At 38.3% G+C, this 13,349-nt stretch overlaps 1 protein-coding gene across 4 annotated transcripts in view; it reads right to left on the reverse strand.

Annotated features, from left to right (window-relative positions):
- Nucleotides 1–1,249: 1,249 nt before the first annotated feature.
- The window catches only part of CUTC (cutC copper transporter), a 32,828-nt gene continuing 20,728 nt past the window's right edge, over nt 1,250–13,349 (reverse strand). For 2 of the 4 annotated variants that reach the window (XM_064269458.1, XM_064269457.1), the window contains one exon: nt 10,360–11,207. In XM_064269458.1, the coding sequence (XP_064125528.1) occupies nt 10,900–11,207 (308 nt within the window). In that variant the 3' untranslated portion in view covers nt 10,360–10,899. Of the gene's footprint in view, nt 1,761–2,553; nt 2,660–10,359; nt 11,208–13,349 lie in introns of those variants that run through there. The other 2 variants (XM_003409182.3, XR_002785452.2) reach the window with 2 other exon arrangements.

Genomic DNA, 13,349 nt, shown 5'->3' on the forward strand with positions numbered 1-13,349 from the left:
ACATGTCATGGGGTTGTTAACCAATGTCACAGAGCAATGTGTGTACTGTTTGATGAGAAAATAGTTTGTTCTGTAAACCTTTCATCTAAAACTCAAAAAAAAAAAAAAAGTAAAAGAACAAGCAGAAGATTTGGAGGTTAGGAGTCTAGTGTTCAAGTTTCATAACATTAATTTGTTGTTAAACCTTGAACAATTCACAGCACCTTTCAGGTCCCTAGCTAATCTGTTTAAATAAAATAGGGATGATAATATGGCCAGCTGTTACATCATCACTGGAGGATTACACAGTGAAGTCCAGGCATGAGGAAGAGATGGGCCAAATACTAAATATGATTATGTGTGCATTTATATTTTGCTTACGTATTTGTATCTGGATTTCAAAACCAATAGTGAAAACTGATTTTTGGAATGTTTATTACCGTTAGTAACAGTCTCAACAAACAAGAAAGGGCGTCACTAAGGTAACTATTAGTTTTAAAACAGTTTGTTTCTCATGTTTTCATAAATTACCTAGCAAAGATTCTACGTTGAAATTGTATTTGAAAAAATGAGAAAAGAAACTAAGATTTAAGTGGGAGGGAAGGGACATATTTAAATAAAGGTAAGACCCTTTGCATAAACATTCATTAGTACTGAAGTCTGTGCACGCTGTTCATAGAGGCTCCATTAACTAGTTTCCTGACCAAAAGCAAGCTCTTTATATTGTGCTTCAGATACTCCCACTGTTCTAGTAAGAGTGTGTTGTTAGTATGTTATTATTATTATTGTTAGTATGAGATTATAAATATGAAAGTAGCATATAAAGCTAACGATGAACTTCACCATTTGGGACCAGCTCATAGGAAAAACATGTTCCATCACTAGACTCTATCCTCCCTATCTCTGGCCTCAGTTAAAAGGAAGTGACTACTTTGATAACTTCCCTAACCTCCCCAGTTCTTAGTATACGTCTAGATTGTCAGAGGGACATTATGGTTAAGCCATTTCTCTATATTGGATCAGAGGCTGAAGTAACCTATGAACTCCAGAGATCACTTCTTCCTTTATAAGTCTGAGAACTTTTACATCCTGCTTCCCACACCTGAGGATTTTTACGCTGTACCATTTTACTCTGGTACTCTCAGCATCTTGCCCAGGATCACATATCTAATTAATATACAATAAAAAGAGAAAAAGAAGGGAAAAAAAAAAATCATCCCTTTTATACTTGGCTACAGATGGTATTTAAGGTAAGAATAACAGACTAACCCAAAAGAGAATGGAAATTTTTATTTTACAAACAAATAAGCAAAATACTACTATTGAATTGACCTTGATGTCACACTCTGAATTCATACTTTGCTGTTGAATTTTCCCAGTTCACCAACTAATTCCATTACCAACAGACTGAACCTGTCTGTGGAGAAGCATAGATGAGATTTAACCATGAGGAGAGAGATGGCTGTCAAGACAAAGGAAAGAAAGTGACTATAGCTGTTTCAAGTTCTTTTTCTCCTTTGGAAATGTTCTCCATGGCCATGTGACACTTAAAACAAAGACTATGACTGTCCTGGCCAGAAAAGAAGGATAAAGCTGTATCATAGAGAATTGTGGACAATACTTCTACCTTCACCCTGTAATATCCATGTCGCTTGGAGGGGTCTGGCTACACCAGGCTATTCTTTGCAATAGCATTCAAAGTCCTTACTTTGGTCACATCTGTTACCTTTACAGAATATTCTGAGTTAGAAAGTGAGGCTCCCATGGAAACACAGAAATTTCTGCAAAAGAAATAGCAAAGGAACAAATAATTACATAAGTTATTAGGAGAGGCTCTCACTAAATAAGCCTCCCTCGTGGTACTTCATTTTACAGGCTAGTTCGCAGCTAAGAGCAAGGGAAGATCGAAGGCCCTGGGAACTACCATATTCCATAATTTTCGTTACTTTAATTACTTGAAACATCTAGTAGCCAAATCTACCAGACAGTATACTTGATTTTCTATCTGGGAATATAAGTTTTAAGGCTCTCTTTTTACATCTTATTTTTTTCTAACCTATAAATAAAAGCAATCAACTACCAACTATTAAATTACAGCGATTCTATCAAGTATAATAAAAAGACACGTAATAGTTATAATTCCTCAATGGTGATGTAATTTCAAAAGAACTGAAAATAGAGAGCAAAGGTGAGGGAAGACTAAGAATTAAAGTTATGAGGGATAAAGATGACTTTGATTCTTCCATCCTTACACCATAGTTTTTACCTTTGCTAAACGAAAGCACAGGCAAATGGGCACACATACATATTTGACTCATTTGAAGCTCAGCTGTTGAATTAAAACTTATTATTAATTGGTCTAAGTTAGGCAATGACTTAAGGATATAGAGGTTCAACTATGTTCAGAAAAGTGTGGTTATTTAAGGCAAGACAAGAACGATTTTAAAAATGGTTTTCAACTGCAAAAATGACTGCAATACTTACAGTACTATTCCATTAACTAAGGCTTTCTTACTTGGGGAAGTAAAGATTAATTTCATGCCTTCTTCTATGAGTCAAAGAACACATTTTTACCGAAACTTCATTCCTGAGTCTCTGGCAGACCGGGCAGAACAGTGGAATTCTGTAGCACCTGAACCCTCAAGGATCCTTTGCAGATTTCTCTCAGTTATGCCACCTCCTGTTGGAAAGAGTAAAATAAGTAGAATAGAATTTTTCATAGAACTTAATGAATAATAATGACTGCTTGCTCTACTGAAATTTTTCATTAATTCAAGAATTACAATCTCCCTACTAAGCTAGAATGAGATTAGAAAAGAATGATAAAAGACAAAGACTAAAGGCTCTAGAGAAGAACTGTTAAGGTCATAGAACCTATATGGCGGAATCTTGTATGTCCATTGGTTTATATAACAATGCTCTACACTAGTGACTTTAAATCTAAAAAATTATTCTATGGCAAGGGTTCAATGGGCTTGAAGAAAATCATTAAGTGTTCCATCTCTGCTCTCCCCTCAGTTAAAGCAAAATCAAATTCAAACAAAAGGTAAGAATAGGCTTGAGGAAGAAGTCTAATGGCACAGCCTCAGAGAGAAGTGTCTGAAACGGAGAACCCTGGAGGCCCAGGATTCAAAAAGTGTGTTGACCTCACTGGAAATGAGAATAATGTAAGGCATTACACAGATTATTCATTACCATACTGCACCAATTTTTTATTTCATTTCACAGAAGAATCTCATTCTACTTTGTAAAACTGTACAGTCAAGTACTTTATGATGGCTCATTTGTTCTGATGAACAAAATTCTTCTGCTGTTAAATGTTCTTAAGCATTTAGATATCAAGAATCACATTCTGAATGAGAATGATAGATGATAAATATGAAATTCCTTTATTCATCTTTATAGCCTTCTCACCTAGTATATAGAATATACTCAATAAGTATTTTTGAATGACCGATTAAATACATACTTTGTATCTCAGGCTATTCAAGTAGGTGAAGTAACTTGTTTTTACACACTCTTCAGACTCATTAACTTGGCTTTTTTTCCTTGGTGGTACAGTAATATCACTGGCCTTAAGAAGTAGAACATAGACTGTGAAAGCAGATTTAGACAGGAATCCTGGCTCCACCATTGTAGCTCTTCACAGCTGAGTGATTTTAGATAAATTATTTAAATCCACTGAGCCTCTATTTTTTCACCAATAAGAGGGGTAATGCTACCTACCTCTCGAGCATATTGTAAGGATTAACGTAAGAGATAAATATGTTATTTCCTTGTCATGAAAAATATGTGGCCACTGAAACACGTTACTCAGTTATCAGCAACTTTAATATATAGGTGATACATTTTCCAAACACAGACTAATACACCTTAAAAGTACCACAGAGAACAACTAGTTCAATATCCTCTTTATACATAAGGAAAAACTGGAGCCTAAGTATGTTGTAAGCTCCATTATGAAAGCCGCTAGGGGGCAACTACTATGTTCTATTCATCTTTATATTTTTCAATGATAAGCACACATTAAGCATTCAAGTTGACTTGCCTAGGAATTTTTTAATTGCTGGTACATATTTACCAGAAATTGTAATGACTGTTTACAGCTCTATTCTATGAAGGCCTCAAATAAATGGAATACTTCATATTCATTTCTGTTATTTTCATATCTGTCACAGAATGTGGTGTATAATTAGCATTTTCTAGGTAAGGTTTGTTAAACAAATTAATCACATCTCCCAACTTAGGAACAGGTTAAACCTCTTGAGGAAGTAAGTTTCTTATGTAACTCTGTACCCAGAGTTACATATTAAGCAAAGACACTCTTAATATTAACACTGTCTAAGTCTGAATTTTGAGACCATTTCAAGTACACATTTGATGAATTGAACCCTAATGGCCGAAGACCAGATGAGTTGTGGAAGGCCATCATACACGAAGAAAGCAAAAGGTCATTTAAAAGACAGGAAAGACCAAAATGGATGTCAGAAAAGACTCCAAAACTTGTTCTTTTTTTTTTTAACGTTTATTGTGCTTTAAGTGAAAGTTTACAAATCAAGTCAGTCTCTCATATAAAAATTTATATACACCTTGCTATATACTCCTAATTGCTCTCCCCCAATAAGACAGTCCACTTCCTTCCTCCACTTTTTTCGCGTCCATTCCGCCAGCTTCTGACCTCCTCTGCCCTCTCGTCTCTCCTCCAGAAAGGAGATGCCAACATAGTCTCATGTGTCTACTTGACCCAAGAAGCTCATTCTTCACAAGCATCATTTTCTATCCCATTGTCCAGTCCAATCCCTGGCTATGGGAATGGTTCATGTCTTGGGCTAACAGAAGGTCTGGGGAACATGACCACCATGGTCCTTTCTAGTCTCAGCCAGACCATTTAGTCTGGTCTGAGAATTTGGGGTCTCCCTCCCACTGCTCTTCTGCTCCCTCAGGGGTTCTCTGTTATGTTCCCTGTCAGGGCAGTCATCGGTTGTAGCCAGACACCATCTCGTTCTTCAGGTCTCAGGCTGATGTAGTCTCTGGTTTATGCGGCCCTTTCTGTCTCTTGGGCTCATAATTACCTTGTGTCTTTGGTGTTCTTCATTCTCCTTTGCTCCAGGTGGGTTGAGACCAATTGATGCATCGTAGACAGTCTCTTGCTAGCATTTAAGACCCCAGACGCCACTCTCCAAAGTGGGATACAGAATGTTTTCTTAATAGATTTTATTATGCTAATTGACTTAGATGTTCCCTGAGACCATGGTCCCCAAACCCCTGTCCTTGCTATGCTGGCCTTCAAAGCATTCAGTTCATTCAGGAAACGTCTTTCCTTTTGGTTTAGTCCAGTTGTGCTGACCTTTCCTGTATTGTATGTTGTCTTTCCCTTCACCTAAAGTAGTTCTTATCTACTATCTAATTAACTTTTTTTCTTTCCTCTCCCTCCCTACCTCCCTCCCCCTTCTCGTAACCATCAAAGAGTATATTCTTCTCTGTTTAAACCATTTCTTGGGTTCTTAAAATAGTGGTGTTATACAATATTTGTCCTTTTGCAACTGACTCATTTCACTCAGCATAATGCCTTCCAGATTCTTCCATGTTATGAACTGTTTCACAGGTTCATCACTGTTCTTTACCGATACGTAATATTCCATTGTGTGAATATACCATAATTTATTTATCCATTCATCCGTTGATGGACACCTTGGTTGCTTCCATCTTTTTGCTATTGTAAACAGTGCTCCAATGAACATGGGTGTGCATATATCTGTTTGTGTAAAGGCTCTTATTTCTCTAGGATATATTCCAAGGAGTGGGATTGCTGGATCATATGGTAGTTCTAGCTTTTTAAGAAAGCACCAAATCAATTTCCAAAGTGGTTGTACCATTTTACATTCCCACCAGCAGTGTGTAAGTGTTCCAGTCTCTCCACAACCTCTCCAACATTTCTTATTTTGTGTTTTTTGGATTAATGCCAGCCTTGTTGGAGTGCGATGGAATCACATCGTAGTTTTGATTTGCATTTCTCTAACAGTTAATGATCATGAGCATTTCCTCATGTATCTTTTAGCTACCTGAATGTTTTTTTTAGTGAAGTGTCTGTTCATATCTTTTGCCCATTTTTTAACTGGGTTATTTGTCTTTTTGTAGTTGAGTTTTTGCAGTATCATGTAGATTTTAGAGATCAGGTGCTGATCAGAAATGTCATAGCTAAAAACTTTTTTCCCACTCTGTAGGTAATCTTTTTACTCTTTTGGTGAAGTCTTTGGATAAGCATAGGTGTTTGATTTTTAGGAGCTCCCAGTTATCTGATTTCTCTTCTGCATTGTTAGTAATGTTTCGTATACTGTTTATGCCATGTATTAGGGCTCCTAACGTTGTCCCTATTTTTTCTTCCACGATCGTTATCGTTTTAGATTATATATTTAGGTCTTTGATCCATTTTGAGTTTGTTTTTGTGCATGGTGTGAGGTATGGGTCTTGTTTCATTTTTTTGGCAGATGGATATCCAGTTACACTAGTACCATTTGTTAAAGAGACTGTCTTTTCCCCATCTAACTGATTTTGGGCCTTTGTCAAATATCAACTGCTCATATGTGGATGGATTTATGTTTAGATTCTCAATTCTGTTCCACTGGTCTATGTATGTGTTGCAAAACTTGTTCTTGAATGTTAAGTAGCTAAAGCAAAGAACTGAAAAGAAGATTTAAAAGGGCAGCTCAAGAAGACAAAGTAAAGTAAAAATGAAATGAAATGTGCAAAGACCTGGGGTTAGAAAACTAAAAGGGAAGAACACGCTCGGTATTTCACAAGCTGAAAGAACTGAATTAAAAACTTCATTTGTGATACTTCAGGACGCTACAGGGAAAATACTGAACGACACAGGATGCATCAAAAGAAGTTGGAAAGAATATAGAATCACTGCACCAAAAAGAATTGGTCAATGTTCAACCATTTCAGGAGGCAGCATATGATCAAGAACCAATGGTACTGAACGAAGAAGCCTAGCTGCACTGAAAGGAATGGTGAAAAACAAGGCTCCAGGGATTAACTGAATACCAACTGAGATATTTCAACAAATGGATATAGCACTGGAGGTGATCACTCATTGTCATGGATTAAATTATGTCCCCCCAAAAATGTGTGTATCAACTTGGTTAGGCCATGATTCCCAGTATTCCGTGGTTGTCTTCCATTTTCTGATTGTAATTTTACGTTAAAAAGGATTAGCGTGGGATTGTAACACCACCCTTACCCAGCTCACATCCCTGATCCAGTATAAAGGGAGTTTCCCTGGGGTGCGGCCTGCATCACCTTTTCTCTTTCAAGAGATAAAAGGAAAGGGAAACAAACAGAGAGTTGGGGACCTCATACCACCAGGAAAGCAGTACCAGGAGCAGAGTGTGTCCTTTGGACATGGGGTCCCTGCTCCTGAGGAGCTCCTCAACCAGGGGAAGACTGATGATAAGGAATCTTCCTCCAGTGCTGACAGAGAAAGCCTTCCCCTGGAGCTGACACCCTGAATTTGGACTTGTAACATACTAGAGTGTGAGAGAATCAATTTCTCTTTGTTAAAGCCATCCGCTTGTGGTCTTTCTGTTATAGCAGTAGTAGATAACTAAGACATTCGTCTATGCTATGAAATTTGGAAGACAGTTACCTGGCCAACTGACTGAAGGAGATTCATATCTGTGCCCATTCCAAAGCAAGGTGATCCAACAGAATGCAGAAATTATCAAAGAATATCATTAATATCACACACAAGCCAGACTATATGAAGAAGAACGGGGCATCAGGTTTGAAGGAAGGCTCATTAACAACCTGCAATTTGCAGATGACACAAGCTTGCTTGCTGAAAGTGAAGAGGAATTGAAGCACTTACCGACGAAGATGAAGGACTACACCCTTCAGTATGGATTGCACCTCTACATAAAGAAAGCAAAAATCCTCACAACTGGACCAATCAGCAACATCATGATAAATGGAGAAAAGACTGAAGTTGTTAAGGATTTCATTTTACTTGGATCCACAAAGCCATGGAAGAAGCAGTCAAGAAATCAAACGACATATTGCACTGGGCAAATCTGCTGTAAAAGATCTCCTTAAAGTGTTGAAAAGCAAAGATATCACTTTGAGGACTAAGGTGTCCCTGACCTAAGCCATGATATTTTCGATCACCTCATATGCATGCAAAAGCTGGACAATGAATAAAGAAGAAAAATTGACACCTTTGAATTATGGTGTTGGCGAAGAACACTGACTATACCACGGACTGCCTGAAGAATGAACAAATCTGTCTTGGAAGAAGTACAGCCAGAATGCTCCTTAGAAGGATGGGGAGACTTTGTCTCACAAATTTTGGACATGTTATCAGGAGGGACCAATCCCTGGAGAAGGACATCATGCTGAGCAGAGGGTCAGCGAAAAAGAGGAAGACCCTTGACAAGATGGACTGACACAGTGGCTACAACAATGGGCTCAAGCATAACAATGACTGTGAAGATGGCACAGGATTGGGCAGTGTTTCATTCTATGGTACACAGGGTTGCTGTGAGTCAGAACTGACTGAACAGCACATAACAAGAAGAAGTCTGGATATTAGTTATCGAAGTGAAAAAAAAAAAACATTTAGTCTTAAACAGAAACGTATCAGATTTAAATCTTCCCTGATTAACATGTCATTGTTGTCGTGTGCCAAGTTGTTTCTGACTCACAGCAACCCTCTAGGACAGAGCAGAACTGCCCCCATAGGGTTTCCTAGGCTATAATCTTTATGGAAGCAGATCACCAGGTCTTTTCTACTGTGGAACCACTGGTGGGTTCAAACTGCCGGCCTTTGGGTTAGCAACTAAGTGCTTAACCATTGCACTGCCAAGGCTCTGATTAATCAATTAAAGGGCTTTAATTTGACAGATAGTATATGTTTTCTATCTGCTCATGTTTCAGGGACTTGCTACAGGTCAAAAAGCCTTCCTAAATTTCTGATAATATCCCTCTTATTGGTCTCTCTTGACAAGTTGCCTTTTATCTGGCTGTCACCATTTAAACCCTATGGTCATTTGCTGCATCACTGGTAATGAATGGCCACTGTGTACTTTGTGATGTGATGTCAAATAAAGTATATGGACTCACCCATGAAATATTCTGATCAAAAGCATTTAACCAGATTATAATCAAACCATATAATCTAACCACCAGTTTATAGGAAATATAGAGACTAGAAGAACAAGTTAAGCCCTATCAAAAGCAAAGAGTCTGATAAATCCAGAATATAGGATGCTCCGTATGATAAGTGATCCAGCTTCTTTTAATGTCCTTTTTTTAAAAAGCAAGAAAAAGAAAAGGAGAACTTCTATATTAAAAGATATTACATGTCTTAGGTACAAACCTAATGGTGGAATTTTTGTGTCAATGGTGGTTCATGTTTAACTTTTTTTTTTTAATATAATTTTTATTGTGCTTTAAGTGAAAGTTTACAAATCAAGTCAGTCTGTCACATATAAGCTTATATACACCTTACTCTATACTCCCACTTACTCTCCCCCTAATGAGTCAGCCCGCTCCCTCCATCCAGTCTCTCCTTTCATGACGATTTTGCCAGTTTCTAACCCTGTCTACCCTCCTATCTCCCCTCCAGACAGGAGATGCCAACACAGTCTCAAGTGTCCACCTGATACAAGTAGCTTACTCTTCGTCAGCATCTCTCTGCAACCCATTGTCCAGTCCCTTCCATGTCTGATGAATTATCTTCCGGAATGGTTCCTGTCCTGGGCCAACAGAAGGTTTGGGGACCATGACTGCCGGGATTCTTCTGGTCTCAGTCAGACCATTAAGTTTGGTCTTTTTATGAGAATTTGGGGTCTGCATCCCACTGTTCTCCTGCTCCCTCAGGGGTTCTCTGTTGTGCTCCCTGTCAGGGCAGTCATCGGTTGTGGCCGGGCACCATCTAGTTCTTCTGGTCTCAGAATGATGTAGGTCTCTGGTTCATGTAGCCCTTTCTGTCTCTTGGGCTCACAGTTATCGTGTGACCTTGGTGTTCTTCATTCTCTGTTGATCCAGGTGGGTTGAGACCAATTGATGCATTTTAGATGGCCGCTTGTTAGCATTTAAGACCCCAGACGCCACATTTCAAAGTGGGATGCAGAATGTTTTCATAATAGAATTATTTTGCCAATTGACTTAGAAGTCCCCTTAAGCCATAGTCCCCAAACCCCCGCCCTTGCTCCGCTGACCTTTGAAGCATTCAGTTTATCCCGGAAACTTCTTTGCTTTTGGTCCAGTCCAGTTGAGCTGACCTTCCATATATTGAGTATTGTCCTTCCCTTCACCTAAAGTAGTTCTTATCTACTAACTAATCAGTAAATAACCCTCTCCCACCCTCCCTCCCTCCCCTCCTCGTAACCACAAAAGAATGTGTTCTTCTCAGTTTATACTATTTCTCAAGATCTTGTGATAGTGGTCTTATACAATATTTGTCCTTTTGCCTCTAATTTCACTCAGCATAATGCCTTCCAGGTTCCTACATGTTATGAAATGTTTCACAGATTTGTCACTGTTCTTTATCGATGCGTAGTATTCCATTGTGTGAATATACCATAATTTATTTAACCATTCATCCGTTGATGGACACCTTGGTTGCTTCCAGCTTTTTGCTATTGTAAACAGAGCTGCAATAAACATGGGTGTGCACATATCTGTTCGCGTAAAGGCTCTTATTTCTCTAGGGTATATTCCGAGGAGTGGGATTTCTGGGTTGTATGGTAGTTCTATTTCTAACTTTTTAAGAAAGCACCAAATCGATTTCCAAAGTGGTTGTACCATTTTACATTCCCACCAGCAGTGTATAAGAGTTCCAATCTCTCCGCAGCCTCTCCAACATTTATTATTTTGTGTTTTTTGGATTAATGCCAGCCTTGTTGGAGTGAGATGGAATCACATCGTAGTTTTAATTTGCATTTCTCTAATGGCTAATGATCGAGAGCATTTTCTCATGTACCTGTTAGCTGCCTGAATATCTTCTTTAGTGAAGTGCGTGTTCATATCCTTTGCCCACTTTTTGATTGGGTTGTTTGTCTTTTTGTGGTTGAGTTTTAACAGAATCATATAGATTTTATAGATCAGGCGCTGGTTGGAGATGTCATAGCTGAAAATTCTTTCCCAACCTGTAGGTGGTCTTTTTACTCTTTTGGTGAAGTCTTTAGATGAGTCATGTTTAACTTTTGAGGAAGCATCATTTATTGCTGGAGGGAAAAAAGACATTAAGAAAGATAACAATCAAATGCTATGCTTGTTCCTTGATTGGAATCTTGGTTTGAACAGACGGCAGTAGAAAACTTTCTGGGGACAATTGCAGAAAGGTGAGTGTGGGCTGAGTATTAAATGGTATTAGAGAATTAATGTGTTGATAGGTGTGATTATAAGTATTGTGGTTATACAGAAAAATACCACCCCCTTTTTTTTAGAGATCATATATCACAATACGTTTGATTGAGCTTTAAAATACCTCAAGAAAAAAAGATGAAGGAAACACAGCAAAATGTTAAATCTAGGGGATTGGTATATGAATATTCATCATACTATTTTTTACTTTTTTTTATGTTTGATAAATTTAACAATAAAAAGAAAAAATTAAGATTGCCTTTTGTATTTGTCTGATTCTAGAGCACTTTAATTATTTAAAAACTGCCCCATCTGTTCATTTCTAATGAGCCATCATGTATCTAGTTAATCTTATGGATATCATCAAGAGCATATGATCAAATTATCGTGGATAAACAGACGAATAGACAAATTATGGTACACACACACAATGGAATACTACACAATGATAAAGAACTATGACGAATCCTCGAAACACCTACAACATGGATGAATTTGGAGAGCATTATGCTGAGTGAAATAAGCCAGTCACAAAAGGATAAATATTGTACGAGACCTCTATTATAAGAACTCAAGAAAAGGCTTACACACAGAAAAAAAAAAACATCCTTTGATGGTCACGAGGGTGGGAAGGGAGAGGGAGGGGAAATCACTAACTAGATAACAGACAAGTGTTAACTTTGGTGAAGGGAAGGAAAACACACAATATAGGGGAAGTTAGCAAAACTGGACCAAAATCAATGCATAGAAGTTTCCTAGACACATGCAAACACTCTGAAGAACCAAGTAACTGGGGGTGGGGGCTGGGGACCACAGTCCTGGGGAACAGCTAGGTCAATTTGCGTAACATGGTTCATGAAGAAAACGTTCTACATTCCACTTCAGTGAGTAGCGTCTGGGGTCTTAAAAGCTTGTGAGTGGCCATCTAAAATATATCTATTGGTCCCATCCGGAGCAAAGGAGAATGAAGAAAACCAAAGACACAAGGAAAACATTTGCCCAAAGGACTAAAGGACCACATGAACCAGAGACTCCACCAGCCTGAGAACAAAGAACTAGACGCTGCCCAGCTACCACCAACAGTAGCTCTGACAGGGATTACAACAGAGAGTCCTGGACAGAACAGGAGAAAAAATGTAGAACAGAATTCAAATTCATGAAAAGAAACCAGACTTACTGGTCTGACAGAGACTGGAGGAATCCCTGAGACTATGGCCCCTGGACACTATGCTAACTCAGAAATGAAACCATTCCCAAAGCCCACTTATCAGACAAAAATTAGATAGGCCTATAAAACAAAAAATAACACACATGAGGAACATGCTTCTTAGTTCAATCAAATATACGAGACCAAATGGGCAATTCCTATCCATAAGTAAGATGAGAAAGCAAGAAGGGATAAGAACTGGACAAATGGACACAGAAAACCCATGGTGAGAAGGGGGAGCATGCTGTCACATTGTAGGGACTGCAACCAATGTCACAAAACAATATGTGTATAAATTTTTGAATGAGAAATTAACTCGAGCTGTAAATTTTCACCTAAAGCACAATTAAAAAAAAAAAAAATTAGTGTGGCTACAAGAAAGAATTCGGAGATCAGAGATCTTCAGAAACCGAGAGAGTATTATATTTACCCAGGGATGTGATGTAAATGCTAGCTTAACAATTAAACCTAAATGCTTGTTAACAACTAGGACATTTGGCCCTAACACACTGAGGCAGCATCAAACGTGTGTGCCTCACTAGAGATGGCTATCACAGTCACAGAATTCTATACCATGGGAGAGCAAACATGGAGAAACCCCAATCCCAATCTACCTCTTTATTTGCTCTTCTCTGAGATAATTCCTGCCAGAATGTTCTCTTCTAAAGCCCCCTTCTCTAAAGTTTCTAATTCCAGCATACCACCACCACCATTAGTTGTTGTGGAGTTGATTCCAACTCATGGTGACCCCATGTATGTCAGAGTAGAACTATGCACCACAGGATTTTCAATGGCT

This window comes from Loxodonta africana, chromosome 16 (genome assembly GCF_030014295.1).
Source record: "Loxodonta africana isolate mLoxAfr1 chromosome 16, mLoxAfr1.hap2, whole genome shotgun sequence".
In the NCBI taxonomy this organism is placed as follows: domain Eukaryota; kingdom Metazoa; phylum Chordata; class Mammalia; order Proboscidea; family Elephantidae; genus Loxodonta; species Loxodonta africana.